Source organism: Euprymna scolopes, chromosome 14 (assembly GCF_053919585.1).
Source record: "Euprymna scolopes isolate OS-2025 chromosome 14, ASM5391958v1, whole genome shotgun sequence".
In the NCBI taxonomy this organism is placed as follows: domain Eukaryota; kingdom Metazoa; phylum Mollusca; class Cephalopoda; order Sepiida; family Sepiolidae; genus Euprymna; species Euprymna scolopes.
In genome coordinates this window covers 75,560,325-75,580,240 of record NC_136495.1, presented here as the reverse complement: position 1 = coordinate 75,580,240, position 19,916 = coordinate 75,560,325, and the positions used below count along the sequence as shown (strand labels likewise).

Genomic DNA, 19,916 nt, shown 5'->3' with positions numbered 1-19,916 from the left:
TATGAGTTTGAATGTTTATGACGCGTTTCAAGCGATTTTAGCGCCTTCATCAGATATTTGGTGATGGAAGTTAGTTTGAAGAAGCCATTTTAATGTTCATCTCATGTAGCAAAATGTGTTCTGAAGGCCTGTTTCTTCCAACAACTGTGGCCCCCGACTAATATGAGTTGGTTTGGGGTCAGGTTGGGTTTATTTGAAAGAACGTAAGATGGTAGGTAGGTCAGTGAAATGTGTGTATTGGGAGGAGATATATGTGTGTGAAAGTGTGTTATTATTATGAGTTTCAAAGTTTATGACGCGTATGCTCTCATAAGATATTTGATGATGGAAGTTGGTTTAGGGAAGCCATTTCAATATTCCTCTCACACAGTGAAATGTGTTTTGCATATATATATATATATATATATATATATATATATATATATATATATATATATATATATATATAGGTTTATTGTAGGTTCTAAGATATGCATTATTAAACCTTTAAGTAAAGCTATATTTAAAATATTTAAATTTATTATAAATCAAATAAATAACGCCGTTATTATTTATTATTACTCTCTCTCTCCCTCTTTATTTATATATATATATATATATATATATATATAAAATTCTTTTATTTTTATATCTATTCATCTCATAATCCTTTGTATTTTTCATCTCCTTATTCTATCAACTGTTTATCCTCTATCTTATTCAATAAAAATGCTTTTATATTATATCCCTTACAATTTATATCCTCACATTTATTCATTTATTATCTTACTATTATTCCTAATAATTTATATTTTATTAAAGTACTGTTATAATTTCATATACAACTTCTAAAATATACCGACATAGTATAAATCCCCTATTTCAAGTAAACCCCTTCTATAGCTATAACTCATTAATACATGATTAAATACGCATCTTCTTTCAATTAACTTATCCTATATTCTCCCCGAAAGTTTAAACACGCATATTGTACACATACATTAAACCCACCATGACAGATATGCTGTACACCTACCTTTATTATATAAGAAAAGCTATACTCCTACTATATCACATAGATAATTTTGTTCTCCCACCCGCAAGCAGCCTCAATATTTTATCTCTCATTGCACAATTATTTTACTCCTAATGTAACTATCGCTAGACGTCACATCCTTATTATGTTACTTAGCATCTTCTCTCCTCTTCTGACGAAAAGATTTAGGCTTTGAAATGCCATGGTATAAAGAGTTCTCACTTACCCTACACTCATATAATAAATATATATATATATAATATATTATATATATATATATTATATATATATAATATTTATATATGTATATAATATATATATAATATATATACGTATATATATATGTATATAATATATATATAATATATATATATATATATATATATATATGTTTCGTTTTTTATCACATACACACACACACATATGCTGGCTCCTCTCATTGATTTCGACATATGAGCTCTACTACAACAACTAAGTTTCTCCGAAATCCACACGGATGATTAACCCTAACCCTAACCCTAACCCTAACCAACCACACTTTTTGGTACAACTGCTAATCTTTGTCAGTGCAATTGCTGCCACAAGACAGAGCAGATTGTAGACTTTGGGTTTTACACTAGAGTTTTGTCCATCTCCTAGATGCTTGTCTTAACAAAGACTGGGAGGATCATTTCTCATAGTGAATTAATGCGCTTCCAAATACCAACCTGGAAATTTTGTCTTGGCACAATACATACAGCGCTTAGTCTTTCCAAATGGTCATCCATCTGTTACTGGCAAGCCTCAATCATTACTTAATTTTGATGATCTGGCAAGAACCGGTATGTCAACATTATTATGAATATATATATATATATATATATATATATATATATATATATATATATATATATATATATATAGGGTGGAAAATTATCTGGTTGGTGTTTGGTGCATAAGAATTCACTTCAGTACTGGTCGACAGTCTACTGAAGAGATAGAAAACTCTGACAATAAAAACCTGCGTGCTGTTGTTAATTGATTCTGTTGTTTATTTTGCAAGAATTAATGTAATAAGCTGTATCAATAAGTGTGAATACTTTTCTACACAACTCGTTAACACTTTAAACAACCCATTGTAGGGGCAGTCCATGAATTTGCTCATTTTGCTTTCTGAACAAAAATTGTTTCAATCAAAGATATGTTATCAAGCCGATCTTTGTAGAGCGTGAATAGACACTGCGCCTGCTCAACACATAATTTTTGAGTCACGTGGCTTGGTTTGTGGGAGCAGGATTGGCCTTTCTATGGCGTGACCGCTTAGGGGAGGGATATTGCTCCCGATTGGGGAGATTAATACACCCTAAAACACTGAGTAAGGCTGGGTAATTATGCTGAGATTGTCTGTTAAGCGTTAATTGGATCCTGAACAGTTGCGTGTAACCTATCAAAAGGGATGGATTTATTGTGTTTTTGTAAAACAGACATATTTTATTATTTAGAAAAGTGACAAGAGATGTCAGATTAACGTAGAATGAAATCATACATTGGTTTGGCCTGACGAGCCCATGCTCAGGATGTCTGGCTTTCTGAGTGCGAGGGGTCAAAGTGTTAACCTTTTGAGCGTGTGAATAAATTTAAATTCTGATTCCAGATTCACAAGCCTTGCAGAGGTGCACACACACAAAGGATTCGGGAATTCCCTGAGGGATGTGTTGAGTTCTGATTTATCTGGGGAACAGCTTACCTCACCCCATCACCTTCCAATATAAGTAAATGCCTGAGCTGAAATTATCAGACCAAAGCCGAATCTCGAGAGAAACCTACGCTCCCAAGAAACGCCACTCCCCCTCTCTCCAACACGGCTGCCATCATGGAGAATGAAGAATAAGATTTTGGACTGTTTTACTGGTGTAATCAAACTGAACAGTTGTACATATGTAAAACACCAGTAATTTTCGTAAATTAACTTTTAGTAGACTAGAACCCCCTAAATTTGTTTTCTTTTTGGCTTACATGGGAAGCAGAAATCGACACAAAGCCTGCGACATTGAGAATCCTGTTAAGCACTCCTAGAGAAGACGATCACCGAGCATTGCAGTTTCAACTGGGTCAGAGATCACGCCTGCTTACAAGAGAGCACATCATGTATGTATGAGCAAGCTTCCTTCCATCTAGCATGTTTTGAATAGTCCTGTAACATCCAGCATTTGACAAAGGTGTTACCCGAAATATATCATGAAACATTGTCATTTACAATAGACCATTGTGCCAAAGTTGGACGCTCTAAGTAAGACATACTCTACATAGGAACCACCCAAAGTTATGCATTTCTCCCATCGTTTGATGCAGCTCTGGAGACCGTTTTTTTAGAACACCCCAGGTTGGTCCTCCAACTACGACGTTACTTCAGAAATCAACGCTGCATCATCTGGCTGGAAAGAAGTGAAAGTCAGAGGATGCAAGGTCAGTAGAGTAGGGAGAATGGGGAAGGATTTCATAACCACACACTCGTGCTTCTGATCTGGCGACATGCTAGTTGTGGACCGGAGCGTTGTCCTACAGAAGGAGAGTACCTTTGCTGATCTTGCTCCGCCTCTTGATTTTGATAGCTTCCCTTAATTTCATCAAAAGTGAAGCATAATAGGCCCCTGTAATTGTGGTACCCTTTGCCAGGAAATCTGTCATCACTACTCCGATCTGGTCCCACAAGACTGTGAGCATGATCTTGCCAGCGGAGGGCTGCACCCTTGTCTTTTTGGAGGTGGTGAGTCCAATTGCTTTCATTGCATTGATTGGGCTTTGGTCTCTGGATCATAGTGATGGACCCAGCTTTCATACTGTGTAATCAGTCTTTTGAAAAACTTTGACTCATCTTCTTTGCACATCTACAAATTCATCCATGAGCACTCAACACATTCTCGCTTCAAATGCAAATGGTCATGAATGATAGTTTCCACAGACCTTGTACTAATCTTGACATCTTGGGCTATTTGGCGAATAGTAATGCGCCGATCTTCCAAAATGGCAGCCTCAACTTGACGGACAGATGCCTCATCAATGGCAGAAGGGGGGGCAGGTCTGGGAGCTGTTTCCACAGACTTCCGGCCATGTTTGAATTCACGATGCCAGCATTTTACAAGGTCATATGATGGGGCATTATCACCATAAGTTTCTTTCATTTTATCAAAAGTCTCCTGTGGTGTGCGTCCTTTCACATACAAAAACCGGATCACTGCTCAACATTCAACAGGCTCCATTTCACACCTGACTCAGTTCAAACACCTATAAAACAGAAACCACAAGAGCTGTAATTTGCCACATAACCGCTAGAGATATAAATCATTGAACATGCAAAATTTCAGCTAGATCAGACAATTGGAGGTGGGTCAGGGGCATTACTTATTGCACGCCCCTCGTATATATATATATATATAAATTGTCATTTGTTTTCGTCATTCATCCTGAACACCGCCTACATTCCATTCCCTGTATTGTGAGAGCCTTCTAAATTTCTTCTAATATACCTATATCACGCAATGCTTCAAGCAAACTAAATCTCATTTATATATATATATATATATATATATATATATATATATATATATATATATATATTGATGTTGATTTTTCAGTGATAATGAAATATTCGGTATAAGCGTTCCCGACAATGGAGATCAAGGAATTAGTTTTTCCTAAGAAATATCATCATATACGGCACAATTATGTTGACACATCGGTTCTCGCCGGATCATCAAAGTTAAGCAATGTTGAGTCGCCAGAAAGCTAGGCGCTGTATGTACCTTCTGGGAAGATTGGGCATGGGGCCAGCACCCTCACCCTGTAAAAAGAACTCCTTGCTACAAAAACATCTACAAAATTTGTAGATGGCTTATGCCCCTCTAGGGGCTCAAGGGCTATGGAAGAAATATCATCCCTATTTTTAGGACGTAGAGAAAACGAATTTCTGGATCTCCTAGGTAGGAGACACTAATACTGAATATTTCATTATCACCAAAATATCAACCACAACAACAACAACAACAACAAAATAACTTTAAAAGCGATAAAAATAGCTAATAATATCAGCAGGGGTCCATAGTGTAATAGTATATGCATGAGACTGTAAAACCTAGAGTGTGAGGTTCGGGCCCTAACACAGTCAAGCTACGCTGATGAGCTGTAGAGCAGCGCACATATGTATGTAGAGTACTGTTTTAAAAGTACAATACATGTGTTTCGCTGCTCTCTATATATAATTATATGTGTGTGTGTATATACATATATATATATGCGTGTGTGTGTGTATATATATATATAAAGATATGTGTGTGTATATATGTATATATAAAGATGTGTGTGTGTGTGGGTATATATATATATATATATATATATATATATATATATTTTTTTTTTTTTTTTTTCTAACTTTTACAAGATTACAAGTGAAACAAAAATCTGGAAAAAAGTTGGAAGCAATACATAGAATGAAATCGGAAAAAAAGGAAATGCTAATATTTTCCGATTGGAACTCAAGTGTGTTGACCAAGATGTTGAACTGCGTTTTTTTTATGACAACATAGGTAGTGGCTATCATACAGGGTTGGATAGATAGCGATCTCTTTCTTTATATTTATTAGTATTGGAACGATTAATCGGAATTAGAATCGATAATCAGAAAAATCGGACCTTTTTGTAGTATTGGAATCGGAATTAGAAAAAAATTGTACCTGTTTTTCGATACTGAAAACGATTCCTTTCATTATCTTTTTATTTCATTTTGTTTAAAACAAAATCTTCCACTGGTAGTAATAATGAAATAATAAATATTTATTAATTTTAAACTATCAATAAATTTGATATCTATAGATTATTCTCCACAAGTGTATTCTTACATGTGAGAAAATATCTGCATATTGAACATGTGTTTTTACGGTAATATATATATAATAGTAATGGGACGATTCTAATATTTTTCCTGATTCCGATACAATTACCAATTCTGATTCTTTATAAATCTCTGCATATTTAACCATAGAGTTGTTATTTTTTTCCCCGCTTACCGAAAAACACATGTTACGTGTGCATATATTTTCTCAGGTGTAAAATCATACTTACGAGGTCGGAGGGGGGGTGATCTATAGATTTTAACTTTACTGGTACTTTAAAATTGATGAATATTTATTATTATATTACTACTACCAGCTGTCGAAGATTTTGCTTTAAACAAAATCAAATAAAATAGAAATTATTAAAGGAATCGTTTTTGGCATCGGAAAATAGGTACATTATTTTCCAATCCAGATTACGATACTCCAAAAAGTTTCGATTTTTTTATTCCTGATTCTGATTAATCGTCACAACACTAATATGTGTGTGTGTGTGTGTGTGTGTGTGTGTGTGTGTGTGTGTGTTTATATATATATATAATTTAACTACGAAGGGCAGTGATTACATTTAAAAAAAATTTTTTTATTACATTTTCATCCCGAACAAGGCACATTGCCATTTTGGTGTATAGGGCTACTATCAAGGGCAACAACTACTGGGGTAGTATGTAGAGATTTTGGTAGCAAGATGTCGGTTCACGTTGCAATTGAACTTCTGTGCGTCAGTACAGTTGGGGAAGCAGGGACCTGGAATGGAATTCCAAAATCTAGCGGTTCTGGGGAAGAAACTATTGGAGTAAAAAGATCTTTTACATCTAGGGATCTCTACAGTGTGTGGGTGGGATTTAGCAGCCTGTCGGGTTTGTCAAGGGTGTTCACGTCGTGGGGGCACAAGTGATTGCAGTTCGTCAGAGCATTCACCATTAAAATACTTGTAGAACAGGCAGAGGGATGCAACGTTTCATCGATGGGACAGAGGCTGAAGCTTAGATGCCAGTTCAGGGCCTATCAGATTTGCAACTCTCTTTTGAACCTTGTCAAGGAGCGAAAGACTAGTAGCAGATGCACCAGCCCAAATATGACAGCAATACTGCATACATGGACGACTGGTGGCCTTATAGAGGTACAAGATACTTTCGGGTGTTAGTAGTTTTCTAGCACGGTAGAGAGAGCCCACCTTCCTTGCAGCGGCCCTGGCGATGCCTTCAATGTAATTGTTTCAACTCATGTTTCCTGTAAACGTTCGCCAAGGAGTTTGAAAGATGTACTCTCAGATAAAGAGTCGTTGGCCATTGCTATAGGTGGTAGAGAAGGTTTCTCGTAATTATTGAATGAAACTAGTTTAGTCTTGGCGGCATTGAACGTGACCATCCATTTTTGTCCCCGTTCCACTACAGATTGGAGGTTATCCTCTAGTGTTTCTGCCATTTCTTAAGATATGTGTTCATTTGTTTTCCTGTTGTGCATGTTATAGAGTGTGGTGTCATCAACATATATACCCATCTCAGAGGCAATTTTGTCGGGGAGGTCATTTATGAATATCAGGAACAGTAGAGGTCCAAGGATAGAACCCTGGGGAATTCCCGCATTTATATCATATTGTTTCGATGTATGACCATCGAGGACAACCCGGATTTTTCTCTTATCATATAAATAAATAGTATAAAATTCTCATTTAGATAGCTTAATAGTGCGATAGAGCTATAAATATTTTCTTTAAAGATATCATGTTAATAGGAATAAAAACATACGTATTTACTCCTTTTTGGAATTTTTTCTTTTATTAGTAAAAGAAAACTATGTGCAATAGATGGAAACGAACTGACTACCACCCATTACAGAATTCGAGTAATTACTGCATCACAATGCAAGTGTGTTTAATCTAATAACGCAGATAAAGCCCACTTTTTCTATGCACTGATGAAGCCCAAGTTGTGCAAAATATACTTTTATGAGCAGTTATATTCTTATTTGCCAACACCGGGAGCTGAAACAATCATATGCAAGTGGTTACCAATTAAATACAAACTTTCTAAAACTGAGTAAATACTTGTGTGTCTCTCCCTATTAACGTGGCATCTTTAAAGTATATATGTTTTTATTACCATTTTTAAGTTTGAAGTTTCGGATCGTTAATTCAATTCTGGTAGTGGAAACATTGTAGCAACTGAAACTCATTACACTCACAGGCAGGAGCTAATTCTTGCGGTTCGAGATTTGAAATCCATTTTCTCCCTGGTTTGTCCAATCACGTGACGGGGTACATAAAAGGCGAAATCACAAACCTCTTTCGTCTTTCTCACTGGCATTAGCTGGCAGCAGACTTAGCCTGGGGCCAAATCATAACCTGGCGACCTATTTACTCCCATTTATTTCCACGTGTGGTACCCAAACGAACATTGTTTATCATGTTACATAATTGCTCTCATCGGTACTTCAACACACACACACACACACACACACACACACACACACACACACACACACACACACACACTGCAACACATAAACACACTGAATACCTTTCCCTTTCTTTCTCCTTTAGCCAGCCTTCTTCTTCCTGACAACTAGCTATAAACACGTGTAAACCGAACTATTCTCTCCTCTAAAAGCCGGCAATATATTAAATCTATCTTTACACAAGAAGAGTTCCATCTACTAACCTTTTTCTCACTTCTATTAACGTTACTAACGAAGATGACAAATAAAGTTGTTTATTAATATAAAATGAAACTCCATTTCATTGTTTCTTATTCTGTAACATATGTAACTAAGCAGATCAAAAAATGGTAATAAAACATATTTTGCTCTACAGTAGTATTGAGTACTTTTCAGTTTTTTTTTTACTATTTACCATTTACTCAGTAAATGAATATATATATATATATATATATACTAGCAGGGCGCCCGGTATTGCCCGGTCGTAAAATATGCTTCAATATGATATTTTCATTAATGCAGATTTCGTATTTATTATTACATTGGACCCAATATATAGTAATGATTTAGAAAGTTGAAAAAGAAAAATGACTTGTGCGCCACCACCAAGAATCAAAACCAAAACGTTTAGCTTTCGATTTATTTTGTCCTCTGCCGTTAATGACTGAGCTATTAAGACATATTTGCTGCAAAGCTAAAAATTAAAACATAAACCAATAGCTACTATGTTATGCATGCATATTCGTAATGCTGACTTTCGACTTTCACCTGGCAAATTTAATTAAAAATTTTTTTTTTACACTTTTGTACCGATTTTCCCAGGCAAAAACCCAAATATAAAGTTTTGCATGGGTTCAAATACCTTATATATGAAGAATCACGTCTGTACACCAAAAGCAGGCGGAGGGGTTTGGTAGACGAAATTTTTTAAACAACAATATATACGCATACATAAAAATATATGGAAAGCGTTTTATGTTACTATACACTTTTTATGCAAATATTATGCAAGTATAAATTATGTAGAATATCTGCATGAATATAATTCAACGTAATAGTTAGCTAAAGATAATCAACCCATAAGAAAACCGAAAAAACTAATAAGGAATTAATTAAAATAAATGTTGAAAAGAATATGCAAATTAGCTAGATCTTTTGCTAGTGAATGCAATTCCACTACCCATATATAAGAAAATTGTATTTTCTTTTTAAATAAATAGAAAAAAGGGGTTTTAATATAAATATCAATACACAAAAAAAATATTTATAGGAATATATATAAGTGAAACTACTCTGTCAACTTTCAGCCTACAGACTCGAGATTTGACATAAGGGGTATTGAGATTTGGGAAAATCTTTTTAATTGGTTTTCAGCCAGAAATTTGGCTGTCAAGGGGTCAAAGTTCAACGATTTAACCTTTGAAAACTCTACCAAACTCCTCCGCCAAAACAATAAATGTTAAGGGGTCAAAATTGGGATCAAAGTTTTTAAAAATTTGACCTACCAAATTACTTAGCCAATTTTTGGTCTAAACATTTGAACTTTTAATAAAGTGTATTCAGACATAAGGAAAGCTTTTAATTGGTTTTTGGCCAAAATTTTGGCTGCCAAGGGGTCAAAATTCCAAAGATTTGACCTTTGCGGTCTCTAGCAAACTATTCAGCCAATTTTGAGTCTAAGCATTTAAAATTTTATATAAAGGGTATTCAGACATGCAGCAGGCTTTTTACTCAGTTTTGGGGCGAAAGTTTGGCTGCCAAGTGATCAAATTGTAAAGAGTTGACTTTTGCAGGCTCTACCAAACTCCTTCGCCAATTTTGGGTCTAAACACTTGAAATTTTAAATGTAGGTTACTTGGACATGAATCAATTTTTTTAATATATACATATGCACATGAAGTTATGAAAAGTACATAGGGCCCAAGCAAAGCTGGGCTGAACTGCTAGTGTATATATATATATATATATATATATATATATATATATATATATATATATATATATATATATGTATATATATAATATTTTTTTACTTAATGTACATATTTCTTGTAAGGTTTATTTTCTTAAATGAATCTTAATATTTTTATAAGTAACTAGTGCTATCATAACGAATATAAATTTATGAAATATTTTGTCTTTTCAATATTTTATTTAAAGTGTTCAAAATATTTTAGGTGCATGTTTTTTTTTCTTTCATCTTGTATTTTGGATTGCATTTACATTATTCAATAAATATCCTATCTCTCTCAAAATCATTCATACTTTGGTTCAGTGAAAGCAGGGTTTGAATAGAACGAATCTGAACCATTTCGATGATTACTGAAGTTGGAATTCGCTTTTCCAAACACAGTAGATACATTTGTTTCTGGAAGTCCCCCATTGCTTGTTTTCTTTTTCTGAAAATAACAATAGAAATATTATCGATAAAATATCAAAATACAAAATTTGTAGTTGTTTTGTAGACAATAATGTATTTGTTTATATGCCATATTTTGATCTTTACCAATATAGGCTTACACTCGATACAAAATTGTATTACATATACGGTTTTTGTTATAAGTATGTTTTAAAAAATTTTTAGTCTCATTATAAAAACTAAATATTATTTTTAAAATGTTCAAATTATATTTGATTCAAATATATATATATATATATATATATATATATATATATATATATATTAGTGATAGGACGATTACAATATTTTCCTGATTATATATATAGAGCGTAGATAGACAGATAGATAGATTCAGGACTAGAGGAGGTGGAAGGAGCATAAAAACGATATTGCTTTTAATGTATCATATTGTATTTTGATATTTCGAGCAGTCCCCCGCTCTTTGTAAAAAATGTAGTGAAATGAGAACATTTTTTGGGAAAAAGCGGAGGACTGCTCGAAATATTAAAATAAAACATGATAAATTAAAAAAGAGATACATATATATGCGTTTGTGTATGTATATATACATGTGTATATACACACGTTTTTTTCAATTTATTCATATATTTCGTCTTTATTGTAAGACTGTGTTTATATATATGTGTGTGTACGTATGTGTCTGTATGTAGATATAGAAGTGTATATGTGTATGTATATGTATATATGCGAATGTGCGCGTGCGTTAACCTATGTAATAAAAAAAACATTATAAACGGCAAGGAACAAGCCGACGTGTAACGATTACGAACATTTAAACGACCCCCGTACTTGTCAAAAAAAAAAAAATGACATCTACACTAACCCTTTCCCTCTCTCTCTCCCTCTTTTTCCCTCTCGCTCTCTCTCTCTCTCTTTTCCTCTCGTTCTCCCTCTCTCTCTCTCTCTCTCTCTCTCTCTCTCTCTCTCTCTCTCCCTCTCCCATCTATTTAATATACCTTGCTGAAAAACCAAAAGCCAGTTAAAATTTAAAACAAAAATATTGAAACTCCCCGCCTCCTCTCCTTACCCCCTCACTTTTCTCTTTATCATCCTCTCTCCCTCTCCCCCTCCACCTCCCTATATCCATATATCTCCACCTACGCATACCTGAATCTGCTACCCCCACACACACAATACAATCGAATGTATCTTTAACCTTCAAAACTGAAATAGTGTCAACATCCGCCTCTCCCCTTTTCTTTCTTCCTTTTTTTTTTTTCTTAAAAACACTTTTTTCCAATAACTAACAACCACTTCTGCGTGGCCTGACGAGGCTGTTGGATCGCAAACATGGTCCAACATCTGAAACATATGTAGCCAAACAGATAAAACACATATTTGCTCTGCAATAGTATTGAGCACTCTCTTCAAGTTTTTACTAATTACCAGTTTTACCATATATATGTGTATGTGTGTGTATGCATATATGTGTATATATACCTATTTATATGCACATATATGCAGATGCATGTATATATATGCAGATACAAATATGCATATATACACATACACACATATATGTCTAATTTATTTGTTGGACAAACAATTATGATAATATATTTAATATTTTGACATAGCTAATAAATGATTCATCTTGACTTGGTTATTGCTAAAAACAATTTAAAGTTTGGTTGTTAACAATTTATAAATATAGTTCATGCAATGATTAAATAGGAATGTACTTTTAGCAAAGATTTAGTTACCTTGAAATAATACGTATTCCATACAAGTTCTATTATAAGAAAGAGTAGTCCAAAACCGAGACCAATTCCGATGACAATAAATGTTCCTGCAAGTCTTTTAATATCTAAACCCTTGTTAGCATTTTCATTTGACTGACAATTTCTTTCTTTCCACCATTCATTCTTGTACTTGTCGAGCATAGTCTTTTGTTGTAACTCCAAAATACTGAAATAAAAATCCAAGAAAATAAATCTTCATTTAAAACAAATAGTATCTTTAATATATATTGGCGACTTGAGTTGTTGCCCTTAGAGAAAAAAGTTTAAGCCGAAATTTTCGACCTTGTATACAAGTTTTTATTTTGCTTATGAGGCGCTTTTGTTTTTGCTGTTTGTTATAAGTAAAAGCATAAAAACGTTAACCGTGTTTAATTGGTGTTCTGATTCATATTCTGACACGTATTAAATGGCGACAATGAAAGGAAGAAATATTTAAACAATGAGCCGAATATTATGAAAAATACACTGAATGGATGAGTTTGGAGGATTAATACAGAAGCGTTAAAAAAAAAAGAAACAAAAGGAAAAACTGCAGAAATGACATTGATGGATGTAAAAGAGTGAAAAAGAAAAGAAGTCCAGAGATATGAAAAGCATACTTACCAACAGGTAAGCGAAAAAGAAACATGAAGACGGATAGAGCATTAAAATATGCATGACGGCCACAGAAGAGATCATTTGAGATATGCAAATGTGGCAAAATAGAAAGTGTATAAAAAGACGAACGACAAGGAGTTCAGTGAACGGGATTTCTGTGCAAACGACTGAAAAACTTTTCTTTTTTTTTAAACTTTTAGAAAGAACACCTCAATAGGCACTTGGCGAAATGGAACGATGGAGAAAAGTGTTAGAATAATTACATTAGACGCGTAAAGTTTTTTCATCGCCAAGATGATAAGAAAAGGTTATTTTCTTATTGGTTATCTAGGGGATACGATGCTGTGTTATGAAGTTTAGCTGAAAAGGAAAACGTTCAATGAATTAGATAAGCTGATGCAGAGACATGTTAAACAAGCACCTGATGTAATTTACGAAATATTTTTCTTAAACACGAAAGACAAAACACTGTAAGGTTGATGAATATGCAGGGACCCCTTAATCTCTGGAAATAAGAACGTGAATATCCAGGAACGCCTCTAAGCAAAAGGGATCTAACTATGAAGCCAGCTATTAATTTAGTAGCAGTATCAATTGAATCTATGTATTAATTTTTTGTGAACTGCTATGATCATCTTCATAATTGTTGTTTCATCACGTTTTGGTCCACTCGTCCTACAGCCTTCTTCAGATGGTTAACCACGATCGAATAGAAATGCTGAGTCTTGTAATTGTATCTCCAGTAATTACTGCCTTCCATAGTGGTTGTTAGTTTTAGTGGTTCGGAGGCCATGGCACATTGGATAAAGGCATTGAGTATCTACGGTTACAGGTGAGCATTGTTGTTTGGTTGTTTTTGTTTTACGGCATATCAACCTTTTTCAGGTTATTTAATGCCGAATCTAGTTATTTTGAGGAACGATTTTTAATAGAGTATATTTGTTTTTTTAAGTCGGATACTATTTAACCCATAGTTGGGACCCTAACAGGTACTACCACTCCAGGTCAGAGTGGACCTGGGAGCAATGGCAATTAAAAGGTGGCTCCACACTCCCCAAGGCCCGCAAGATGGGGCCTCACCATTGGATATAGTTTTAGGTCATATCCAGGACCAGGTGAGCATTGTCTGTAGATAACAGTTTCAATCTTATCCAAAGCAGGCCAGAGGATTAGTTGGCCAAAATGCGGTGAGATAACAACAACAATGGAAGGCAGTAATTACTGGGGATACAGTTACAGGACTCAGCAGTTAATCACCTGAAGAAGGCCAGAGGATGAGTTGGCCAAAATGCGGTGAGACAACAACAACAATGAAAGGCAGTAGTTACTGGGGATACAGTTACAGGACTCAGCAGTTAATCACCTGAAGAAGGCCAGAGGATGAGTTGGCCAAAATGCGGTGAGACAACAACAACAATGGAAGGCAGTAATTACTGGGGATACAGTTACAGGACTCAGCAGTTAATCACCTGAAGAAGGCCAGAGGATGAGTTGGCCAAAATGCGGTGAGACAACAACAACAATGGAAGGCAGTAATTACTGGGGATACAGTTACAGGACTCAGCAGTTAATCACCTGAAGAAGGCCAGAGGATGAGTTGGCCAAAATGCGGTGAGACAACAACAACAATGGAAGGCAGTAATTACTGGGGATACAGTTACAGGACTCAGCAGTTAATCACCTGAAGAAGGCCAGAGGATGAGTTGGCCAAAATGCGGTGAGACAACAACAACAATGGAAGGCAGTAATTACTGGGGATACAGTTACAGGACTCAGCAGTTAATCACCTGAAGAAGGCCAGAGGATTAGTTGGCCAAAATGCGGTGAGACAACAACAACAATGGAAGGCAGTAATTACTGGGGATACAGTTACAGGACTCAGCAGTTAATCACCTGAAGAAGGCCAGAGGATGAGTTGGCCAAAATGCGGTGAGACAACAACAACAATGGAAGGCAGTAATTACTGGGGATACAGTTACAGGACTCGGCAGTTAATCACCTGAAGAAGGCCAGAAGATGAGTTGGCCAAAATGCGGTGAGACAACAACAACAATGGAAGGCAGTAATTACTGGGGATACAGTTACAGGACTCAGCAGTTAATCACCTGAAGAAGGCCAGAGGATGAGTTGGCCAAAATGCGGTGAGACAACAACAACAATGGAAGGCAGTAATTACTGGGGATACAGTTACAGGACTCAGCAGTTAATCACCTGAAGAAGGCCAGAGGATGAGTTGGCCAAAATGCGGTGAGACAACAACAACAATGGAAGGCAGTAATTACTGGGGATACAGTTACAGGACTCGGCAGTTAATCACATGAAGAAGGCCAGAGGATGAGTTGGCCAAAATGCGGTGAGACAACAACAACAATGGAAGGCAGTAATTACTGGGGATACAGTTACAGGACTCAGCAGTTAATCACCTGAAGAAGGCCAGAGGATGAGTTGGCCAAAATGCGGTGAGACAACAACAACAATGGAAGGCAGTAATTACTGGGGATACAGTTACAGGACTCGGCAGTTAATCACCTGAAGAAGGCCAGAGGATGAGTTGGCCAAAATGCGGTGAGACAACAACAACAATGGAAGGCAGTAATTACTGGGGATACAGTTACAGGACTCGGCAGTTAATCACCTGAAGAAGGCCAGAGGATGAGTTGGCCAAAATGCGGTGAGACAACAACAACAATGGAAGGCAGTAATTACTGGGGATACAGTTACAGGACTCAGCAGTTAATCACCTGAAGAAGGCCAGAGGATGAGTTGGCCAAAATGCGGTGAGACAACAACAACAATGGAAGGCAGTAATTACTGGGGATACAGTTACAGGACTCAGCAGTTAATCACCTGAAGAAGGCCAGAGGATGAGTTGGCCAAAATGCGGTGAGACAACAACAACAATGGAAGGCAGTAATTACTGGGGATACAGTTACAGGACTCGGCAGTTAATCACCTGAAGAAGGCCAGAGGATGAGTTGGCCAAAATGCGGTGAGACAACAACAACAATGGAAGGCAGTAATTACTGGGGATACAGTTACAGGACTCAGCAGTTAATCACCTGAAGAAGGCCAGAGGATGAGTTGGCCAAAATGCGGTGAGACAACAACAACAATGGAAGGCAGTAATTACTGGGGATACAGTTACAGGACTCAGCAGTTAATCACCTGAAGAAGGCCAGAGGATGAGTTGGCCAAAATGCGGTGAGACAACAACAACAATGGAAGGCAGCAATTACTGGGGATACAGTTACAGGACTCGGCAGTTAATCACCTGAAGAAGGCCAGAGGATGAGTTGGCCAAAATGCGGTGAGACAACAACAACAATGGAAGGCAGTAATTACTGGGGATACAGTTACAGGACTCAGCAGTTAATCACCTGAAGTAGGCCAGAGGATGAGTTGGCCAAAATGCGGTGAGACAACAACAACAATGGAAGGCAGTAATTACTGGGGATACAGTTACAGGACTCAGCAGTTAATCACCTGAAGAAGGCCAGAGGATGAGTTGGCCAAAATGCGGTGAGACAACAACAACAATGGAAGGCAGTGATTACTGGGGATACAGTTACAGGACTCAGCAGTTAATCACCTGAAGAAGGCCAGAGGATTAGTTGGCCAAAATGCGGTGAGACAACAACAACAATGGAAGGCAGTAATTACTGGGGATACAGTTACAGGACTCAGCAGTTAATCACCTGAAGAAGGCCAGAGGATGAGTTGGCCAAAATGCGGTGAGACAACAACAACAATGGAAGGCAGTAATTACTGGGGATACAGTTACAGGACTCAGCATTCCTATGCTGAAACGGTTAACCACCAGAAGAATATCAGAGGATGAGTTGGTCGAAACACGGTGAAACAACAGCAAAAACTATGAAGATGAGGATAACAGTCTGCAAAAGATTAATACACAGATTATGAAGCCTCATCTCAAAAGATTCCAAAACATAATTTATAATCAAATCAACCGTCTCGGAAATATTCCAAATTAATGCAGATAATGCAAATTGATAAAAAATTATGACAATCTCATACACAAATTACTCTTGAAATGTTACAGATGTGATAGTACCTCAAACATAGTGGGTAGGGCACACTTACAGAAAGTGCAGATATCAACAGACTGTATTCTCGAATACAACTTGAAGGAACAATACAATGAATGTAGTGAATGGAAACCAGACAGATGAAAAGGGATTCAGCATGGAAAGGTTAAATCTGGATGGAAAAGGGGTCAGGCTAGAAAAAATGAATTTGTACAATATTTACAACATACGAATCCTACATGTAATGATAGAGCTGTTGGTAAACAAAAAAGGTTGTCATAGAAATGGATGCTGAAACATCATGTTAGTCATCAGTCTACAAAATTTCAAAAAAGCTGGGTTGGATCCAAGATCTAAAGAAATGTTCAGTAAAGCTGATGACTTGTATACTGTGAGATCGCGAGGCCCCAGAACAACATTTCTAGTGGAATTCAATGGCAGCAATTACTGCCACTACTGATCACGAAATGGAGTGGTACCAACTACCAACACTATTAACTAGAGATAAGATGAAAAAGTTGAAGCTAAACTGTGGATGAATGTTCTGTTTAACAAGTGAAATCTTATCGAGACTAAGAAAATGATATTCTATTCAATGGCGAAACATGATGCATGAAGAAGTTTCAGAGATGTAGGTTACCCGGACATGAGTTAAACTTTTTGATACACACACACACACACACACACACACACACACACACACACACACACACACACACACACATATATATATGCAGATAAAGTTATGAACAGTACATAGGGCCCGAGAAAATCTGGGCTGAACTGCTAGTAAAAGCATAAAAACGTTAACCGTATTTAGTTGGTGTTCTGATTGTGGCACATATTAAATGGTGACGACGCAGGGGACAATGAAAGGAAGAAATATCTAAACAATGAGCCAGATATTATGAAAAATACACTGAATGGATGAGTTTGGACGATTAATATAGAAGCGTTAAAAAAAAGAAACAAAAGGAAAACCTGCAGAAATGACATTGATGGATGTAAAAGAGTGAAAAAGAAAAGAAGTCCAGAGATATGAAAAGCATACTTACCAACAGGTAAGCGAAAAAGAAACATGAAGACGGATAGAGCATTAAAATATGCATGATGGCCACAGAAGAGATCATTTGAGATATGCAAATGTGGCAAAATAGAAAGTGTATAAAAAGACGAACGACAAGGAGTTCAGTGAGCGGGATTTCTGTGCAAACGACTGAAAGACTTTTTTTTTAAAAAACTTTTAGAAAGACGAAGAGAACATCTCAATAGGCACTTGGCGAAATGTAACGATAAAAAAGTGTTAGAAGCGTAAAGTTTTTTCATCGCCAATGATATTGAGACGGTAAGAAAAAAGTTATATTCTTATTAGTTATCTAGGCGATACAATGCTGTGTTAAGAAGTTTAGCTGAAATAATATACCCATTCATAAGAAAGTCAGCGCAAAATTTTGTCTAGTCAGGCCTGTGCATTATGCTTTGAGGAAAGGAACAGAAAGAGAGTTGGATCAACTGGAAAACCACGGTATTTATAAAAGAATGGAAGTGCTTGCTGTTAAAAGGCAGATCCAAATGTGTGTGGACAATAAACAAACCATCCATACAGCAGCTTCATGAGTTAACTACCCTATTGCTTGTAGTGAAAGTATATTTGTCACATGGGTGGTGAAAAATTCAGCAAGTTGGATTTGAGCCACGCTTATCAGCAGTTAGAATTGTTGATGATAAATTCACGTAGACGTTTGTATCAACACACAAGGTTATTGTTCGGGGTATACACATATGATACTATCGACGCCTCCTCTCTCTGTCCAAAGTGTTAGGAATTAAAAAAAGAGGTAAAAATATAACAAAGAAAGAGAAAATATGTTTATCAGCAAAAGAAAGGCATAGGAAGTTATTCACCAACATACACAAAGGGATCTGAAATAGGATTGTTAATCAAGGTGTGTCAGTGATTAGAACAATAAAGGTCAATATGTTTAAAGTTAGTTTAGAAGTGGTGATATGTTTTGTGACAGCGATTGTTAGGGATGGTTTACAGACAGTCTTGAGTTTGTGATGGTTGAAAATGTAACAAATATGTGTAAGGAAAAATTCAAGATGGCGCCCGACTCTCTCTTTAACACGGCAAGTTCAGGAAAAGATGTTATAAATGTTGCAGCAATTCAATAACCGTTATACACCGGTTCTGCACGGAATCCAACAACGGTAAAATATCCTCACACGGCACGAGAAGCAACAGCCACACGATTCCCCGGCCAACTCAATTGTCGCTCTCCCCACGTCTTTCTCCTCACCCGCTTTTATCGTTGTTCTAGGCCGGTTAAATTTGCATATTGCGAGAATTCGTGTGACTTTGCGAGACATCATACTTTACAAAAGACGGCGGCCGCCATCTTGGTCTTTCTTTTCTATTTTTGGTCGGTAACGCTGAGCTGGTCTCGAGGTAAGTCTTTTCCCCTCATCCGTCTCTCCCACGTACCCACACAACACGCAAACACGCGGGCGCTTATCTCCTGGATGCACGTTACAGAAAACATCTTGCAGTTTGATTTAGTAGAACACAGGTTGTGATTCAGAGCAGATCGGGATGAGCTGACATCAACTGATGACAAAAAGACCTACACAAATCTGGACATTAACAGTTAGAGAGTCTTTTTCAGCGATGGCATCACACATGCACCAACTGATATCAACAGAATGTGTTTCCTATGTTTTCTTTTAGTCTATGTAGGTAAACACGTGACTTACTTGACTAGCACATGTGCATGATTCAAAGGGTTG

General features: G+C 36.4%; 1 protein-coding gene and 1 long non-coding RNA gene across 2 annotated transcripts in view; one reads left to right on the top strand and one right to left on the bottom strand.

The window, feature by feature from the left end:
* The window catches only part of LOC145293099 (uncharacterized), a 199,416-nt gene that overhangs the window by 33,030 nt on the left and 146,470 nt on the right, over positions 1 to 19,916 (top strand). The gene's annotated exons all lie outside the window — the stretch shown is intronic.
* LOC145293098 (ionotropic receptor 25a-like) overlaps positions 10,447 to 19,916 on the bottom strand; it is a 322,383-nt gene continuing 312,913 nt past the window's right edge. The window contains exons 13-14 of the mRNA XM_080139474.1: positions 12,448 to 12,652; positions 10,447 to 10,721 (exon numbers count right to left, since the gene is read on the bottom strand). Of these exons, the coding sequence (XP_079995600.1) occupies positions 10,578 to 10,721; positions 12,448 to 12,652 (349 nt within the window). The 3' untranslated portion in view covers positions 10,447 to 10,577. The remainder of the gene's footprint in view (positions 10,722 to 12,447; positions 12,653 to 19,916) is intronic.